This window comes from Xenopus laevis, chromosome 8L (assembly GCF_017654675.1).
Source record: "Xenopus laevis strain J_2021 chromosome 8L, Xenopus_laevis_v10.1, whole genome shotgun sequence".
NCBI classification, from domain to species: domain Eukaryota; kingdom Metazoa; phylum Chordata; class Amphibia; order Anura; family Pipidae; genus Xenopus; species Xenopus laevis.
Genome location: NC_054385.1, coordinates 102,614,744 through 102,633,951, shown reverse-complemented (window position 1 = coordinate 102,633,951; position 19,208 = coordinate 102,614,744). Strand labels below are relative to the sequence as shown.

At 38.5% G+C, this 19,208-nt stretch overlaps 1 protein-coding gene across 10 annotated transcripts in view; it reads left to right on the top strand.

Moving 5' to 3' along the window:
- ryr3.L (ryanodine receptor 3 L homeolog) overlaps positions 1 to 19,208 on the top strand; it is a 268,307-nt gene that overhangs the window by 68,716 nt on the left and 180,383 nt on the right. For 7 of the 10 annotated variants that reach the window (XM_041573332.1, XM_041573331.1, XM_041573327.1 and 4 more), the window contains exons 3-4: positions 1,730 to 1,837; positions 19,177 to 19,191. In XM_041573332.1, the coding sequence (XP_041429266.1) occupies positions 1,730 to 1,837; positions 19,177 to 19,191 (123 nt within the window). The remainder of the gene's footprint in view (positions 1 to 1,729; positions 1,838 to 19,176; positions 19,192 to 19,208) is intronic. The other 3 variants (XM_041573333.1, XM_018231167.2, XM_041573328.1) reach the window with 1 other exon arrangement.

Sequence of the window (19,208 nt, the reverse complement as noted above, 5' to 3'; positions counted from 1 at the left end):
CAGACTGGTGCTGAGCACAGCATGTCCTAACTCAATCACCTCCGCACAAACTGGCCATGATAATATCCTTTATCCAATAAAAGTACACTAAAGTTGCTATATAAACTGACAACACAGCATGGCTAAATAAACAGTATGATTATTGAAATATTGAAAGATTATTTAGTCACTGTATTTCCTAATTCCAATCAGATAAAATATACCAGTTTAATATTGGGTTCTTGACCATCTGCCTTCTGTATATTATTTCATTATTATTCTTTATATGGAAACAAGCAAGCATGAAAATAACGGGAAGAATGAAGTTGTTACATCCATCAACCTATGGCTAAAGCTAGCCATACCCAAACTGATTAAACTTGCGGACCAGCCATAAATATATTCTCTAGATTTTAAAATCTGCATCGAAGAGTGCATCAGTGTGTTGCTATGATCTTTTCTAAATGTGTTTGCTATCACATTCACTCACACACTGGGGTCATTTTGATCAGAAGCCAGTTAAATGGATTCTGTCATGGGAAACCATTTTTTCCAAAACGCTCCATTTAGTTTTGACACTTCTTTAAATGTCACTGAATTTCACATGCTCAGATTTATTACAAAGATACTTTTATCTTACCTTCGGTTTTTACCACTGATAACAAGTGAGAATAGGTGATACAGAAAAGTGAAAATATCTTGGGCTGCATTTAGGGCAGTGACACACCAGGATAAATCGCTGCTTCTCTGGGGATTTAATCTCCTGCACTCTCCAGTAAAAAGCTTTCCCATATGCAATAATGTGAATCACTAGTGGTAAAACCCATGTGTTGCTCCGGTCTCCCAAAATCGCTACAAGATGAAACTTCAAGTGATTCTGGGAGACTGGAGCAACACATGGGTTTTACCACCAGCGATTCACATTATTGCATATGAGAAAGCAGCAATTTATCGCTAGCGATTAATCTCCTGGTGTGTCACTGCCCTTAAGGCTTGGGCCACACGGGAAGATTCAGGGAGATTGGTTGCCTCAAAGATGCGGCGATTATTCGCCAGGCGACCAATCTCCCTGAATGGCTTGCTGGTATCTCAAACCCGCTAGCGCTAAAGTCGTCTGCACCTATTCATACATTTTTCAAAGTTGCTCGAAATTGTTTTGGAGCGACTTTGAAAAACGTGTCGCCGCGTGTGAATAGGCGCAGGCGACTTTAGCACTAGCGGGTTCAAGATACCAGCAAGCCATTCAGGGAGATTAGACGCGGCGATTAGTCGCCAGGCGACGAATCTCCCTGAAATCTTCCCGTGTGGCCTAGCCCTAAAAGATTGGGAGCCAGTTTCACATAGGTGTTTTTGAAATGTGAATAGACTGATGACCTAACTGTTGGGCTTCTAGAATATTGCCAGTCACTAAAGGCAGCCAGAATGACCCTCTGGTGGAAATGATCAGATTTTGCACAGTTTGGCCACATAGTTGAATGAGCGAATTTTACTTTAAGCCTATGGAGACCTGGATCACCTGAATAGCACCACTCCTCATTTCCTATCCAATTGGGAGCCATTGCCAGACCACTTATTCCATGTATTGGCTTGGCAACCACAGATTTGCAGTCAGAGTTCTCAATTAAGCCTCCGACTGGACAGCGTTGTTGTAGTTAACAAAAATAAAAAGTGTATGTGTCTGTGCATACTGATAAATTTTAGTAATCTTTCATCACATAGTGAACTGTTTTTTCCCTTCTTTTTTTGGCAGTATGTTCCTCCAGACCTTTGCATCTGTAATTTTGTTCTGGAGCAGTCCTTATCTGTCAGGGCTCTTCAAGAAATGCTGGCAAACACAATGGCAAATGGCAACGAAGGGGTAAGTTTATTTTATAAACTACAATTCTTGCAGGATTAAGAATTTCTGTTGTTTGCCTTATATTATGGAAACTGTACAAGTATAGAGAAATTCCCATTCCATCCCTCTGTTTTTATAAATTCCATTTTTCAGACTGATTATTTTGCTGACGCTGTCATTGAAATCACTGATTTACATTGAACGAGGGTATAATCTATATCTAAAATGTTTACAGTTTCCTTTTCAGTTGTGTTTATACAAATCAGAATTTGAAAAGAACATTTTCAGCCAGTTCTGTGCATGTTGATGAGCTAGATCTGTAGAGTACAATTATTCATTCACAGCTGTTATTTGCAGAGCCACTTGAAGAAATGAGTCTGTCGAATGCTGTCATACTGGGAGTTTACAGTTAAGCTGGCCATAGAATCAAAGATCCGCTCGTTTGGCGACATCGCCAAACGAGCGGATCTTTTCCCCATATGCCACTAACGGCATGGCTATATCGGGGGTGATGCAAACGTTTGGGCGTATGGTTGAATGATCGGATTATGATACGCCAAGGGGCTCAGACGGTCGGGTTAAAATCAAACCTTCCCGATCAATATCGTGGCCAGATATCGATCGGGAAGCCCCCATACACAGGCAGATAAGCTGTTAAATTGGTCCAAACGAACAATATCGGCAGCTTTATCTGCCCGTGTATTGCCACCTTTAGACTTCGTTTATCAACACTGGTCAAAATAAACTGATATTGTTGTTATTTCCTTTACACCATGCTGAGTGCAATTACCAAGCCTCCAGCTACAGAAAAATCGTGATGAACAAAGTTAGGGTCTTCATTTCCTGCTTCCTCACCCCACTTTTTGATATTTTTTGTGACTGGATATATACTTAAATAAAAAAAAAAAACTCTGTTGGCTGGCGTTTTGGATTTGAAAAGGTGAAAATGGCCAGCCCTAGTGTGGACAGCCAGTTAAACCAGGTACATTAAAGGGGAACTACCATGAAAATGAAAATTTTCTATAAGCTTCAACACAATAAAATAAGAAACTAACTACAATCAATTATATATTCTCCATTGTTTCTGAAATAATGTATCTAATTTATCTTCACTATTCCTCTCTCAGCATCTGTTTCTTTTCATTCTGTCTTCAAGCAGCAGTTGGGTGTCAGCTATTCAACGACACTTAGATCCAATATATCTTATAGGGGGGCTCTTTTTCTAGCAGATGCATTAGAGCTCATTCACATAACTGATTCCAGTACAAACAAAATCTAACAAAATGATTGCAGAAACTCTGCATGTAGAGAGACATGATTTCTGGTGGTTTTAATAGAGTGAGCTCTAATAGAGAGACATGATTTCTGGTGGTTTTAATAGAGTGAGCTCTAATAATTCTTCTAGGCAAAAGAAGCCCCCCTATAAGATAAATTGGATCTAACTATCAATGAATAACTGACACCCAACTGCTGCATGAAGAGAAACAGATTCTGAGTGAGGGATAGTGAAGATTATTTCAGAAAAAGTACCAAATATTTAATTGATTGTATTTAGAAAGTTTCTTATTTCAGTATGATGAAGATTATATTAAGTTATCATTTTTGCGATAGTTCCCCTTTAATATTATAGGGAAGGAGAGATCTAGGTTCAGGGAGCCAGACAGAGAAGGGGTATTATAAAAATAAAAAAAACTCAGATCAATTGAATTAATAATGTATTTAATATATATGAGGCTGAGGTCCTCTCTAGTCTCTTTGACACTTAGGTCTTAATCCTTAATGAAACTGTACTTTGTATTTATTTGTATTTCTTATTGTTATGACCCCTGATCTGTCAATTATTGTTCTGTTGTACAGTGCTACATATTTAAAGTGGTTGTTCACCTTCCAAACACTTTTTTCAGTAGTTTTCAGATTGTTCTCCAGAAATAAAGACTTTTTTCAATGACTTCCTATTATTTATTTTTTACTGTTTTTCCAAAATCTAAGTCTAATGTTCCTGTCTGTGCTGTTTGAGTCCGGCAGCTCAGTAATTCAGGTGCAGATTCTGAACTGTTACAATTTTGCAACATTTAGTTGATCTATTTCTTAGCAGCATCTCCGGAGTATTAGCAACTATTGTATCAAGTCTAACAGCTGCCTTTAATGAAACCCAGAGATTTTGATCAGCAGGGACAAAGGTAAGAAATGTATCAACTAAATGTATCAATTTAGAACAGTTTACAGGGTCGGCGACCCCCCCTCCCAGAGCTGCTTTAGAAGATGAAAAACACACTTTAAACTTCAATATTAGAAAAACGGTGACGCATAGAAAATAGAAAGTAATTGGAAAAAGTCATTATTTCTGGTGATCTATCAGAAAACAACTAGTTGTTTGAAGGTGAACAACCCTTTTAAGCAGCACAATAAAATAATATATACAAAATATAGATACATATTTTAATTATCAGTCGTGAGCCTCTGATAATCTAGATTTCATGGTAAAGTTACATCTATTATTTTGATATTTTATTGTATGGTGGAAATGGTCCACACCATACTATAAAGTGAAAAGTTGGGTGGTTAATATTAAATTCTGATGCATACTTCCTAGGTTCAGTTAACCCTAATAGGGATGGGCGAATTCGACCCATTTCGTGTCGCCAAAAATTCGCCGCTGGCAAAATGTCGCAGACGCCCATTAGTCTATGGGCGTCAAAAAAATTGTCACGTGGCGAATTTTTTTGAGGCGCGTCTTTTTATGTTGACGCACGACACCATACAGGTCTATGGGTGTCATTTTTTCGGCGAAACAAGGCGAAAAAATACGCCCATCTCTATACCCTAACACAGTTGACTTGCAGTTGAGCAAAAATCCTGGCAGTAGCAGTCAGATAATGCAAACATCTCTGAAACTGCTAATAGAAAATGGTTGTAGATTGCATTAGTGGTCAGAAAAGCACCCTGAGTAAGTTTATATCAATGTGTTTGTTTACAAGTATGAACCAACTTTTCACAATGTTCCAAAGTAATTTTAGCAAATTCTTATAGGCAGATTTGCTCCAGGTTGTTGAAGCTAGTTGGATGCATATGGTACCTTGAGTGCAACAGATTCTCAAGTGGTGTGCTTTCCTGACCATACTTTACTATAGGTATGGTGATTTTTGCAGTGTTGGTAGTTTTTTTCTAGCCATACCTGAATCCACCACTGCTCACCAAACAAGTGAATCTTTGCCTGGTTTTGCCACTCATGTTCAGATCCTAATTAATAATAGCCTGAGCAGGCTGGCTGGGAGAGGGTTTCATCATCATGCCATTGTGCTCCTCATATCACAATTTACACAGTCAGCACCCTCACCTCCAAAAGACTTTAGTATGATGCACGTCAAACGGTTCCCAGCCTCAATCCGTTCATCAATTCAAATTGCAGTAATAGACGGCACCAATCATTGATTTGTTGTCTTAAAATGCCTTTATTGGGACATAGGCTCTGACCCCAAACACCCGGCAACGTTTCAGACCTTTCACGGTCTTTTCTCAAGCTCGTGAAAGGTCTGAAACGTTGCCGGGTGTTTGGGGTCAGAGCCTATGTCCCAATAAAGGCATTTTAAGACAACAAATCAATGATTGGTGCCATCTATTACTGCAATTGTGCTCCTCATACAACATTATTTTCTGGCTGATTTTCATCCAGATATCATTTGGGCGTATTGTCAGAAGTGGCCCATTCATGGACCAATAAGCAGCCAACTGGGTATGTAGGGGTTTTATCAGATATATATGAAATGCTTTGTAGCACACATGTTGCTTTAATTATTTAAAAAATGCAACTCTATTTTGTTATCTGACCACAAAATTTTTGCCAAACAATGACTTTCTCGTGTTTTGGAAAACACTCAGGACCTGGGGTTTTCCAGATAAGGGATATTTCTGTAATTTAGATCTTCATGCCTTATGTCTACTAGAAAATCCTATAAACATTTAATTAACCCAATAGGGTGGTTTATATCTTATAGTTTGGCTTAGTTTGGCTCAAGTACAAGGTGCTGTTTTATTATTACATAGAAAAAGAAAATTACATTTAAAATTAAATTATTAAAATGTATTCTATTATAATGGAGTCTATGGGAGACAGCCTTTCTGTAATTCGGAGCTTTCTGGATAACGGGTTTCTGGATAACGGATCCCATATCTGTACATGGTTTGTATTCAGTAAAATTAGAGAATCAGCCAAGTGGACTGCGTATGTTTTACTTTAAAGGGAATTTATTAGTTTGTTCATATGCCAAACATCTGTACACATTGCCCCTTTATAAGCCAAATACATAGGGCAGGGAATGCAGTGGAGAAGGGTAGTTTGATCAGTTTACTTTTTCTTCTGCCATAGTTGCTCTGAAGAAACAAGGAAGTGAGATTAAGTGTTAAATGAAAGTGCCTTTAATATCACTTTTCAACACTACTGAGTGGAAGGATTAACAAAAATCATGCTTGGGGGTTTATTTATCAAGGGTTTTCCCCGAAAACTCCAAATTGTTCAGAGTTTTCCACAAAAACGAAGATTTTTTCAGTTTTTTGCGCCGAAACCCAAAAATCATTGTATATCGGTACAGACATCAGCGCAGACACTGGGACCTTCCCCATTGACTTATACAGGACCTTGAGAGCTTTTAGATGCCGGGATTTCGGATTCAGAGTTTTTAGACCATCGGACTTTAATCAATCTCAATAAATTTGTAGGTTTTTCTTTTTTTTTTTGCTCTGAAAACGACGATTTGAGGTTAGTATATTCGGAGCTTTATAAATAACCCCCTTAATGTTCCAAATTAGAGAGAGAGATTTTTGAGTGATATAATTGTTCATTCCACTGGAGCTTAATTTGAAACCAGAATGGGTTATCATATAAAATCATTAATCAAGTTAATGTTTCTAAATAAGCATGCAAAATACAGTGATATAAAGTTTAAATCTTATCATGCCATCAAGACTCATCAAGAGGACAGCATGTTATCAGGGGAATGGCAGATTTGATCTTCAGCCAGTGGAATACACACTGGGGCAAATTCACTAACAGGCGAAAATTCGCCAGCGATGGCTTTGCGCACATCGCAACACTTCGCCAGGCATAAATTCGCCTGGACAACGCTAATTCACGAAGATCCGAAGTTGCACACAGGATACCGAACGCTGGCGAAATTACGCTCAGCAGTTCGAAGTTACGCTAGCGTTGGCTAATTAGCATACGGCATGCAGTACAATGGCCGTATATGCTGCAGCAAATACATAACACTACACAAGACCAGGGAACCTTAATAAAATTATATAAAAGTTGTTATATTGCCCTACACATGTGCCCACAGTATAGTTTAGGTGCCATATGTTCGCAAATGTAGGGGGGAAGGAGGATACCCGAAAAAAAAAATGATCTTTTTCAGTCTATCACCCTTTAAATAGGAAAAAAACGCCAGCGTTTTTTGGGACTTAGAAAAATTTTAAACTTTTTTTTGAGGAACTCCTATCTACTCTATTGCACTTCGCCTGGTCTGAGGTGGCGAAGGCAAGTCTGGCGATAGAGGTAAGGGTCAGTAAAATCAAAAACTTTGTGAATTTGCGTAGTAACGCTCTTTCGCCAGACCGTAAATTCGCCTGGCGTTAGTGTGCGAAGTGTGTGAGAATCTATCTCCTTGGCGAATTTCGCCAGCAAATTTACGCCAGCTACCGTTAGTAAATTGGCAAAGTGCCGAAATGACGTCACACTGGCGAATTTTCGCCAGCGTTAGTCACTTCGCCCTTTAGTGAATCTGCCCCCTTGTTTCCACTTTTTTAGTTCATTGTATTTACAATATATTGGAGATATCTAAAACTCTGTTTCTTATATGTACCTCTTGGATGTATTTGCAACGGGGAGATTTTTCTAGCTGATATGTTTTCTGAATAAGCATTATTCCCTGTTTTTTAGGGGTTTTTTTTTTTTACAGGATTTATATATTTTAAAGTAACCATTTTGTCTTTGACTTTGATAGCCTAGTGACCGGTCCAGATGGGTATGTTCCTCCCTCTCTCTCCATTTATCTTTCTCCTTGTAATGTTTTTGCATGGGTCTTCAAATTCAGGTTGTCATGCAGTTTGTGAGTCCTTTCACTTGGGAGAGTCCAGTATGCCTGCCTCACCAAATAACACAAATAACATGACCCCATAAGAAACACCATACCATGAATTCACTTTCACAGCTAGGCTGTATTCTTTCATCTGAGATGCTGTCAAGTGAAAGGAAAATCACTCCTCTACAGATGTGTCCATCCTATTTCTCCTTCTTTTTACCACTTTTTCCACTTTGCTTGACCAGGTTGTTTGATTCTTTTTTTTAGATGGAACATGTGTGCTGACTGCTCGATAAATAATATTTAATGTAAATGATCCTAACCATTTTGAATGCAATTCTTTCATTTGCCAGGATATGCTTGTTTAAAGATTAACTTGTCAGAACAATCCTGACTCTAGATTTGCCTTAAATAATGAAAAAATATTTTCTTGAATTGCCTTACTGGAGTTATTATGCAAATAGTTTTCCTCTGACGGGGGCAGTAGTTCCCTTTGTTCAATATAAATTCAGTTAATAGGGCGTCTGATAAACATGCTTTTTACTAATTGTTTTAATCAAGTTAAATCTGTTTTTGTTGAGCTAAACAGGATGGAAAGTGAAGCTACTCCATGTTTGGTCCTTGTGAGGTAGATCATGAAATAGGCACAAAGTATGTACTTTTCTTTAAACTCTCAGAGTGTGCTGCCCCATTTAAGCATCAACATTTTCTACTTCCTTTAACATCTTGGCAGCAAGCAAGACAAGACTTTATCAGGACGGGGGTTGTCCACCTTTTTAACCTTTGATATCTAATTTGGAAACAATTATTTTAGCATTGACAATTAGAATGAACTGTGAATAGATAGTTCTCTGAAAGAACTTTGAATAGATAGTATGACTATGAAGATTTTCATTCAACCAGGTCATGGTATATCTAGTATAGGTAAATCTAAAAACAACTGGACTTGCTGAGTAATCATTGAAGACGTTTCACTACTCATCCGAGCAGCTTCTTCAGTTCAACTGACTGGTGGTTTCAGAACACTTCACACGTCCATTCATGCAACTCTCACAAGTAACACCTGTTTCTAGGAGTTGCATGACACATTGGATAATCCTATCACAGTAACAACACAAAATCAACACCTTTTTTCAGTTGTCACCTCTTTTGAAGAGTTACAATGTGCCATTGTGATTGGATTAGTGGAAGAGTTTATATGGCGAGAACTTCCCACACCAGTCAGTTGAACTGAAGAAGCTGCTCGGTTGAGTAGTGAAACGTCTTCAATGATTACTCAGCAAGTCCAGTTGTTTTTAGATTTACCTATACTAGATATGAATAGATAGCACACATTACGGCAATGATACTCAGGTGATTGGTCACCCTGTGCTACCTCGGTCAAGAAATCTCCAGAAAATGCTTTACTACTGGCCGTTATGTAAATTGGTAGTAGGAAACCATACAAATTGCTTTGGTTTTTGGAATTTGCCTCACAAGGAAACCTAGGGCAACTTTGGAAAATAAAGGGATGTGTATGTTTTCCCACTGGTGATTTACATATTGCCAGTGGGAAAGTATTTTCATGAGGTTTGTCACCCGTAGTAGCACATTTTTACCATTATCATTTATTATAAAGTTATTTTGTGCAATCCCTTATAAATACGCGCAAAAACACAGGCGTCAAGTCAGATGCAACAGAAATAAGGTGAGTAATTGAAATGTCTGATGAAATTTCAGCGTTGATCCGACATGACGCGACTGTCGGATGCAGACGCAGCGTCTGCATCCAACAGTCGCGTCACGTCGGATCAACGCTGCGACACCATCTGACAGTGCTATTACTCACCTTATTTCTGTTGCATCCGACGTGACGCCTGTGTTTTTGCTCAGTGTGTCGGATCTCAAGGAAATCGTCCATGTAGTCCTACCCTTAATGAACGGTGTAAAGCAACAGACTACTGGGAAATTTGCATGCTCACAACTGCTGCAGAACTGCAGAAACCCTCAATTTTTTGATTGAAACTTACCAGAAGCTGCTGCATTTCTCACCCTCGGCTTATACTCGAGTCACTAAGCTTTCCCAGTTTTTGGAGGTAAAATTAGGTACCTCGGCTTATACGCGGGACGGCTTATACTCGAGTATATACGGTACATTCAAAAGACCACACAACTTGGTTACATCTCCAGTATTGGCCAGACACAATCTAGAGTCACACCATTGTTCTCACTTACTAAACAAAATCCTAGATTAGAATGGATCAAATTTTGAGTGACATTACTTTTTCTAACTACAGTACTGTGCATTCGAGTTGCTAAACTTTTGTTGTTCCATGGAGGCATTCATTGAGATCCTCTCTGGTTCATCCCCTCAGATACCATAAACTACAGCATATTTTAACGTGTGTATATTGAAAATATGATTTGATAATGGTTGTGAAAATGTATATATGCAGGTTTATTCAAATACAGTATGTACAGTTTAGCAATATGTAGCCTTATATATTAAGTCATATGCATTCATAGCTTGCAGAAGTGGTTTCACTGATTTGCTCAGCAGTCTTTTTGAAGTTCATCTCCTGCCCAAATGATGTACGGCCCAAGCATTCCAAGAAGGGTTTTATGTTTTTGTAACAGGTGTCTTCTGGAAATTGCACATCACTTTGATTTACAGTGTCGTCATGTTAAGGTCAGAGTGCTTTGTAAATTCCAGCAGACAGGGCAACCTCTTAGTACAGCTATTAGTGGGTTCAGGGGCCCTGACCTCTTTACTAAGTACAAATTAAAGCTTCAATGCACTCTGTATAGCAGGTGGTTGAGGTTTGACAGCACAAGTAAGTGGCAGTACACAGGGTTTTGCACATGACCAGCTGGGATTCAGATGTCCTTGTTCCTGCACTGGTGCCACAGGTTTTAAAAACATAGAATGACAATCCGTGTTGCACCATGTTGTGTATGGTCAATGTGATTTACCCTATCATCTTTGACATGACTATGTATGCAGGGCTGTATTTAGGTCCAATGCCGCCCTAGGCATTGAGAACTTTGTGACATTTATTATATTACCCCAAATATGTACTATGGATATAGGATCTATTCTCTGGAATGATTGAGACATGGAGTTTTCTGGATATAGGATCTTTCTTTAATTTCGTTCACCATACCTTAGGTCTGCTAAAATCCATTTAAACGTGAAATAAACCAAATAGGTTTTTTTCAGCAATATAGATCATAGATTCATGTAGTTAGAATAGATTAGATATATTAGAATTATTTGCTTAAAACAAACTCTATGGTAGATGGCCATTAGTAATTCTGAGCTTTCTGGATAACCGGTTTCCAAATAAAGGATGCCATACCTGTATAATGCATTTTACTCCATTTTCAAATATTTTATTTATAATAGATAATGTCAGCTCAGCAATTATATAAATGTGTGTATATTTTCATCTATAATTTCCCCTTATTCTCAATAGGTATGTAAAGTAAGATGCAAATTGATAAAAAAAATACAACTGTGTAAACACTCCAGGAGCACTAAGCAAAAAAGTAGAAGTATGGGCAAGTGATTACAATCTTATGTTTAATGCATGGAATGGTGAAAATAATATGTATAGGGCACAAAATTCCACATGCAGAATACCAGTTGATATTGGGTTGAATTCATTCGACCCTGGACTTTAACAAGGGCCCCAGTCCCTGAACTAGTCACACAGCCCCACAGCATGATGGAACCGCCACCAAATTTGACAGTAGGTAGTAGGTGTTTTTCTTGGAATGCGGTGTTCTTCTTCCGACATGCAAAGCGCTTTTTGTTATGACCATATAACTAAATTTTTGTCTCATCAGACTGTGGCTTGTCTAAATGAGCTTTTACATACAACAAGCGATTTTGTTTGTGGCATGAGTGCAGAAATTGCTTCTTTCTCATCACCCTGCCATACAAATGTTCTTTGTGCAAATTGTGCTGAATTGTAGAACAATGTACAGATACACCATCTGCAGCAAGATGTTCTTGCAGTTCTTTGGAGGTGATCTTTGGGTTGTCTGTAACCAGTCTCACAATCCTCCGCATATGCCGCTCCTGTATTTTTCTTGGCCTGCCAGACCTGGGTTTTACAGCAACTGTGCCTGTGGCCTTCCATTTCCTGATTACATTCCTTACAGTTGAAACTGACAGTTTAAACCTATGCGATGGCTTTTTGTAGCCTTCCCCTAAACAATGATACTGAACAATCTTTGTTTTCAGAATCTTTTGAGAGTTGCTTTGAAGATCCCATGCTGTCACTCTTCAGAGGAGAGTCAAACAGGAGCACAACTTGCATTAGGCCACTGTAAATACCTTTTCTCATGATTGGACACACCTGCCTATGAAATGCAAGGCTTAACGAGCTAATCCAACCAATTTGGTGTTGCCTTTAATCAGCATTGAGCAATTACATGCATTCAAATTAGCAAAATTACAAGGGTACCCAAATTTTTGCACAGCCAGTTTTTGATTTAATTTTATGCAACTGAACACTTCTTCACTAAAACTCTTTGTTCAGAAAACACCTCAGTACTGAGATGTTTCTGGGAAATGAAAGACATACCACTGTATCTTGTTTTGTTGAAAGTAGAGTAAATTATTATGCAGGCCGAGGGGTTCCCTTGACAAAGACCCTAATGTGGGCCGAAACGTTGGACAAGCAAATTGAGCACAATAAAATGTGAATTTATTCAACAGAACAAGTTGGAGTGCGGTTCTTTGTGGAAATATATATATATATATATATATATATATATATATATATATATATATATATATATATATATATATATATATATATATATATGTGTGTATATATATATATATATATATATATATATACACAGTCGTGTGTACATACACCTACAAGCCAGTTATATTTTGTGTATAGCCACATAGGCACTCGATTGATAGTCAGTTGATACATAATGTATACAATCAGATGCAATCAAGAGGCTTTTTCATACATCTCTGCAGTCTGAAACAATTCCCTTGACATTCATGGAAGCTGATCTGTCAGAATGAAAGTGGTGAGACAGCCCTTTTAGCTGCACCTTTAATTTGTGTGTTGCAGACCAAATGGCAGGGAAAAGACCCATGGGAGAACATGTTGCTGGGACAATTGCACATTTGAGCATATAGTAAAGATCCAGTCTTGCTGAGTAAGCACAACAGAAATGTAAATTGCAGATCTGGGTGTTATTAACACCTCAGCCCTGTTTTTCCTTCAGTATAAAAATGTAATAATCTATTCATTCAGGGTTCCACTGAGGTGGGTAAACTAAGTTTTAACAGGATTAAGAGAAACAAAATCCACAGTGCATCGCTGCATGGGGATTTAATCTTATAGCATTACTATGGTTTATATGTCTTCTATAATCAGCTTTGCTAACTTTGCCTGCTAAGATCCCCCTCGTTCTGCTCTACACTGCCACACTTTCTGTTTGCGTGAGAATCCCTTTATTTAATCAGTCTGCATATCTTTAATAGTATACAATCCCCACACAAGTTGGAAAATGAGTGCATTATTATAATTATAAATTTACTGCAAGAAATAAAAATGAATAATGTCAGTCTTGAGGCCCCAAGAGATGCAATGATAGAACTTGCCTAATAGAATTCCATCTCCTTGTTATATCAAGCCTATTTTCAGTCATGCCCCTTACAATGTAATTAAGTGGACGTAGTTTTAATTGGGATAACAATTTGTGAAGTCCCTAGAAGAATTACTTTAGATTAAATACTTATGAACTGACACAGTCTCATTGCTGGAAAGGCTTATATACGTGTACAACCCGAGTGCTGTATTAAAGGTACCTGAATTCCAAGGTGATCTGTAATGCTATTAAAATATTTAAAAATGAAGTGAAGACAAAGCCTGCACCTGGGCCAAAACAGTGGTTCTGGGTGAAGACAAGGAAAATGCTGATTACAGTGGCAGATTCTCGACCTGTTTTTTTCCGCAGGCCGATAATCAGCACAGTGTGGCTTTACCCTAATGCTTTGAAGTTAGAGTTGTGGATGAGATTTGATTAGCTATGGATAGGCTGGTGTCAGACGGGGAAGTTAGTTGCCCATTAAATAATCTCCCCTACTGCGGGCGACTAATTTCCCCAAACTGTCTTCCGGGGGGCAAGAATATAAATCGCCGGTGAGATCGATTCGGATTTCCCAAGTTGCCTCGTGAGGCAAAGCCGCTATCCCGCTTGTGACTCGTATTCTTGCCGGCATGAAGGCAGTTGGGGAGATGTCACCCGCAGTAGAGGAGATTAGTTGCTGGGCGACTAATCTCTCCGTCTGCCACCACCCTAAGTGGGTGCTGTTCAAACTGAGGATCTTAAACTGGAGTTAGAAACACAGGAGTTTGAAGCAAGGAGTTAAACAAAATAAAAAGTTAGAAAAACTGTTTTCCTGCTTTGTGTACTGTAATTTATCAGCTAATCCTCCGTGTTTCCAGCCATGCACAGTTAGAGCATGCATTAATAGTGCATTCAGGTCACTGCAGAGCAATGGCTTATATTTTGTAAATGTCAGCAGAATAAAAGATACAATGCACCATTAAAGAATACCTATCACCCCATAACAGCTTTCACCACAGGAGGTGTGGGCTAATAGAGCCTACTCTCTGGTTGGGGGAACCAATAGTTTTGTTTTAAGTAGTCCCCGAGCACTAGGCCACCTGCACCTGGAGTCAATTCCTGGTGTGGGCTGCCATATTGTGAGTTTGAGAAACGTGCCAGAGCTTTTGCTAAATATGCACATCACATGCAGGTGCATAACGAGCACACCAGGAGAGGTACTCATAATGCAAATGCTTGCCATAAAACATGCTTGCCAAAACTATTGGTTCCCCCAACCAGAATGTGGGTTCCAGGGCCGGAACCAGGGTTAGGCAGAAGAAACACTTGCCTAGGGTGCATAGATGGGGGATGCTAGGCATGCAGCTCTTCTGCACTTTTGGTCTGGTCCTTTGACCCCCCACCTCCTGCTCCTCAATTCGCTGGACAAAGAGACTGACCAGCTTGAACTGATGCTGGTGGGTTCTGTTAGCCTGCACCTTCTGTGCTGGAACAATTATGGGGTGACAGGTGCCTTTTCTTTAAAATTAGATTTGTTTCTCTCTATATGCTCATGCCAGTGCTTTTAGGCAACTGCCATGTGAAAATGCTCTAATGTGTGGTTTTTTGGAAATAAACATGTGAAAAGCTCAATTGCTCTGTCACTTTCTACCAGTTTCCGTTGAAGATGATGGGAGTCTTGATGCCCTGTTAATGAGATGCCATCTGTAGTCATCGGCACTCCCATTTATTTCTTCTGTTTCACATATCCAGCTAATATTTTCTTATTATCCTTGGGAACCTACAGTTGACTTTCTATTCGAACATGCAGTATAGTAACTGTCGTACAATTGCTGGGAGGCAGCAGATTTATTGGAGATCACAGTTTTTGTAAGCCTTTCCGCATTCACTTCTGTTTCTGTTCTCTAGTTCTCTGTACATGATGCGCCAGTATCTTTCCCCCGGTTCTCAAAGCACAAGATCAGCAGATTGTTCTGTTACAGTTGTACAGGAATACAGCTATATGTGGTTTCTCCTGGGGTGGTGTCACCAGCTGTAAACAGCAGAGTGAATCAGAATATCACTGTACTGCAGGATTCCTATTAAACTGTCTGCTCAGGCATCTCATTAATGCCGCCTGTCAGTGTGATCAGTGCTGGAAGGGCTTCTGCTGCCGTGGCAGGGTTAACGTCTTTGTGCCTCCCCTCTGTGTAGTGTTAGAGGCAGGGATAGCTAAATCTTGTCTCTGGTGCTGAGGTAAATGTCAGCACCGCAGGGAACAAGGGATTACAGCCCTTCCCCCACTCACTCTTTTTGAAGGGTATGATTGATATATCTCATTTATCATTTCATTGGCCCTTGTCATTGTAGTTTGCAGCCCATAGTAAAATGAATCGTCACTGCCCCCTGTATAGATCTGGCTGCTGTTGCGAGCATATCATTGGATGGAGATCCAGCGCCATGCTATGTACAAACACACAGAATACCTGGAAAATTACATACATTATTCTATAGAGAAATTCATCAAGAAAATGTTTCAACTGGCTGCTATTATGAGTGACTGCAGTGTAGGACTTTATATTTAGCTGTAGTTTGTCCTAAAGAAGGAATATGGGGCAAGAAAACTGCAGATGTGATCTCAAACAGGCACCAGTTAATTAATAATATCTGCTTAATAGATCTATTGCTTTTACCAGCAACAGCCAGTAAGCAATTTAAGTTTTATCAGTCGAATAGAAAATGTAGGCAAAACATGATCTGATAGGCTGGATTAGTGCACCTATGTTAGTTACTCAATCCCGTAGCCCTGTTTCTTATAGTTTATGGAAATGATCAGGCCTATGATACACGTGAGCAGCTATTGCCTAGATCTACACTCTGTATCATGTACCATTGTTTATTCCCTTGTTAAAATGAATCCTGTATAGTTAAAATACTGTATACCGTAGAACCCACATTTTATGTTTTCAGGGGACTTGAAAAATATGGTGTAAAATCCAGGGAAATTTAATTATTCATTATATGTTGGCAGGACCACAGATAAACTGTGTAAAATACAAGAAAAACATAAAATCAGGGCATTAAAATTGAGGTTTTTACAGAATCTTATATCTGTAATATGGAATACATTTTATAAAAAGAGTAGTCTTCTGCCTAGGCAAAGATTCTTCCAAACATAAACTCCATTCTATAGACATCAGATATGTATATGTATAACCATATACATCTGCCAGTCCCCCCTCTCAAAGTAAGTATGTATGCGTAGTTACACTTAAAGTGGTTGTAATATTTTAGTATAATGTAGAGAGAGAGACAATTTGCAATTATTATTTAGCTTTTTATTCAGCACTTTTGCAGTTTGCAATTTTAGCAGTCTAGTTGCTAGGGTTCAAATTACCAAATTAATAAGAGACTGGGAAATGAATAGGGCGGGACCTGAATAAAAAGATGACTATTAAAAAGTAGCAATAGCAATAAATATGCAGCCTTACAGAGCATTTGTTTTTTTAGATGGAGACCCCCAATTTGAAAGCTGGAAAGAGTCAAAAGAAGGCAAAAAAAAATAAAAAATGAAGACCAATTGAAATTTTGCTTAGAATTAGCCATGCTATAGCATACTTAGGGGCAGATGTATTAAGGGTCAAATATCGAGGGTTAAGTAACCCTCGATATTCGACTGGCGAATTAAAATCCTTCGAGTTCGAATATCGGTCGAAGGGTTTTGCGCAATTCGTTCGATCGAACGAAGGAATAATCATCGATGAAACGATTAAATCCTTCGAATCAAACGATTCAAAGGATTTTAATCCATCGATCGAAGGATTATCCTTCGATCAGAAAAAACTTGGAAAGCCTATGGGGGACCTTCCCCATAGGCTAACATGGACTTCGGTAGCTTTTAGGTGGCGAACTAGGGGGTCGAATTTTTTCTTAAAGAGACAGTACTTCGACTATCGAATAGTTGAACGATTTTTAGTTCGAATCGTTCGTTTCGAAGGTCGAAGTAGCCCATTTGATGGTCGAAGAAGCCAAAAAAACACTTCGAAATTCGAAGTTTTATTTCCTCTATTCCTTCACTCGAACTTAGTGAATGGGCCCCTAAAAGTTAACTAAATGGTGAACCACCATCACAATCTGTGTTATCTGCAGGTTATACTCATTTGCCCTCAGCACATGAAGTCTATGATTCCTCTTAACCTGAAAAATCTGCAATATGCTATGATATACTCCTAATAAGACAGGCATTGCATATGAACGGGTACTACTAAATGGCCACAGGTTAGCTAGCATAGCCATGTGACTTAAAAAGTAAATATCAAAGTAGATGCAAAAAGAACAGCCAGTGCAGATTCCGAATACACCTTGAACTTGCTACATTGCATGATTTTGTAAAATTTGGACATGATTTCCTTCAAATTTCTGCAAAAACAACTTCAAAGACCAAGCAATCTTTTCATATTTTGGAATACTTTTGGAGAATTTTCTCATTTCCCTTTGGTAAACATGTCTATGTCTATGGGCAGGTTTATTACTTACGTGCCTGGCACATGTGATGCTTAAGTCAGAGCTGGCTCATAGGTGAGTCATGTAATATCAAAGTCTTTGCTGCAATGTGGAGAAGACTGATGTCTCATGAATTTCATATACACACATAGAGATCACATGAATGACGTTACTGCTTTCATTTCAATGCAAAAACTGTAAGAATCCTCTGTAAAGAGGTGACATGTTGAAGGTCTACATGAAATTACACTCCATAGTTATGTAACGTCAAACAAAGGAAAGATGTTTTTTTTATTTCAAAATGTAGAGACCAGCATACCTTTTGTTATTATTTTGCAGCTCTTGATATTTTAAGGGGGGCGTTTACCTTTAAATTAACCTTTAGCATGTTGTTCTTTTTTATTTTGTTTTTTTTTTTTATAATTATAAGCAATTCCTCCTTTGCCTATTTCCAGCCTGCAATTGCTCCTCCTGACTCTGAGCAGCGTCCGCGTTTATTTTCTTTCTTTTCTGCTCCTTTTTTGAATCTTTTATACTGACTTCCAAGCCAGATAGCAGTTGAAATACCAAGCTTGAAAGCTGCAGAACAAAAATATCAATATTAAAAATATGCATATACATATTTTTAAAAAGTCAAATGCATATAGTTTTAAGGCTACATTTAAATTTTATGGTGAATGACCCCTTTAATGTGTGAAATCAGGACAAGGTGCGTGTTACTTGCACATTTAAAAAAAAAAAACATATATATAATCCCTACAGACAAAAAAGTTTGTTTTATCGCTATACAACGAAGGTTATATGATAGGGATGCAACGAATCCAGGATTCGCTTCGGGATTCATCCAGGATTCGGCCTTTTTCAGCAATATTCAAATTCGACCGAATCCTTCTGCCAGGCCAAATCGAATCCTAATTTGCATATGCAAATGAAGGGACATGGGAAATTGCGTGACTTTTCGTCACAAAAACAAGAACGAAAAAATGTTTTCCTCTTCCCACCCCTAGTTAGGATTCGGTTCGGTATTCGGCCGAATATTTTGCGCATCCCTATTATATGATGATACTTGTTCTATTTTAGCAGGCTGATCAATGCATTTACTTGTTTTTCTAATATGATGCTATTCTTGCAAGAAGTTGTACTGTTGTAACCGTGCTGCATATTTCAAAAATACACTATATTTCATTACTATTTGTTTCATTTATTGCTTCTAAGAAGTTTACCAGGAAGGTAAGAATAATTGTTCC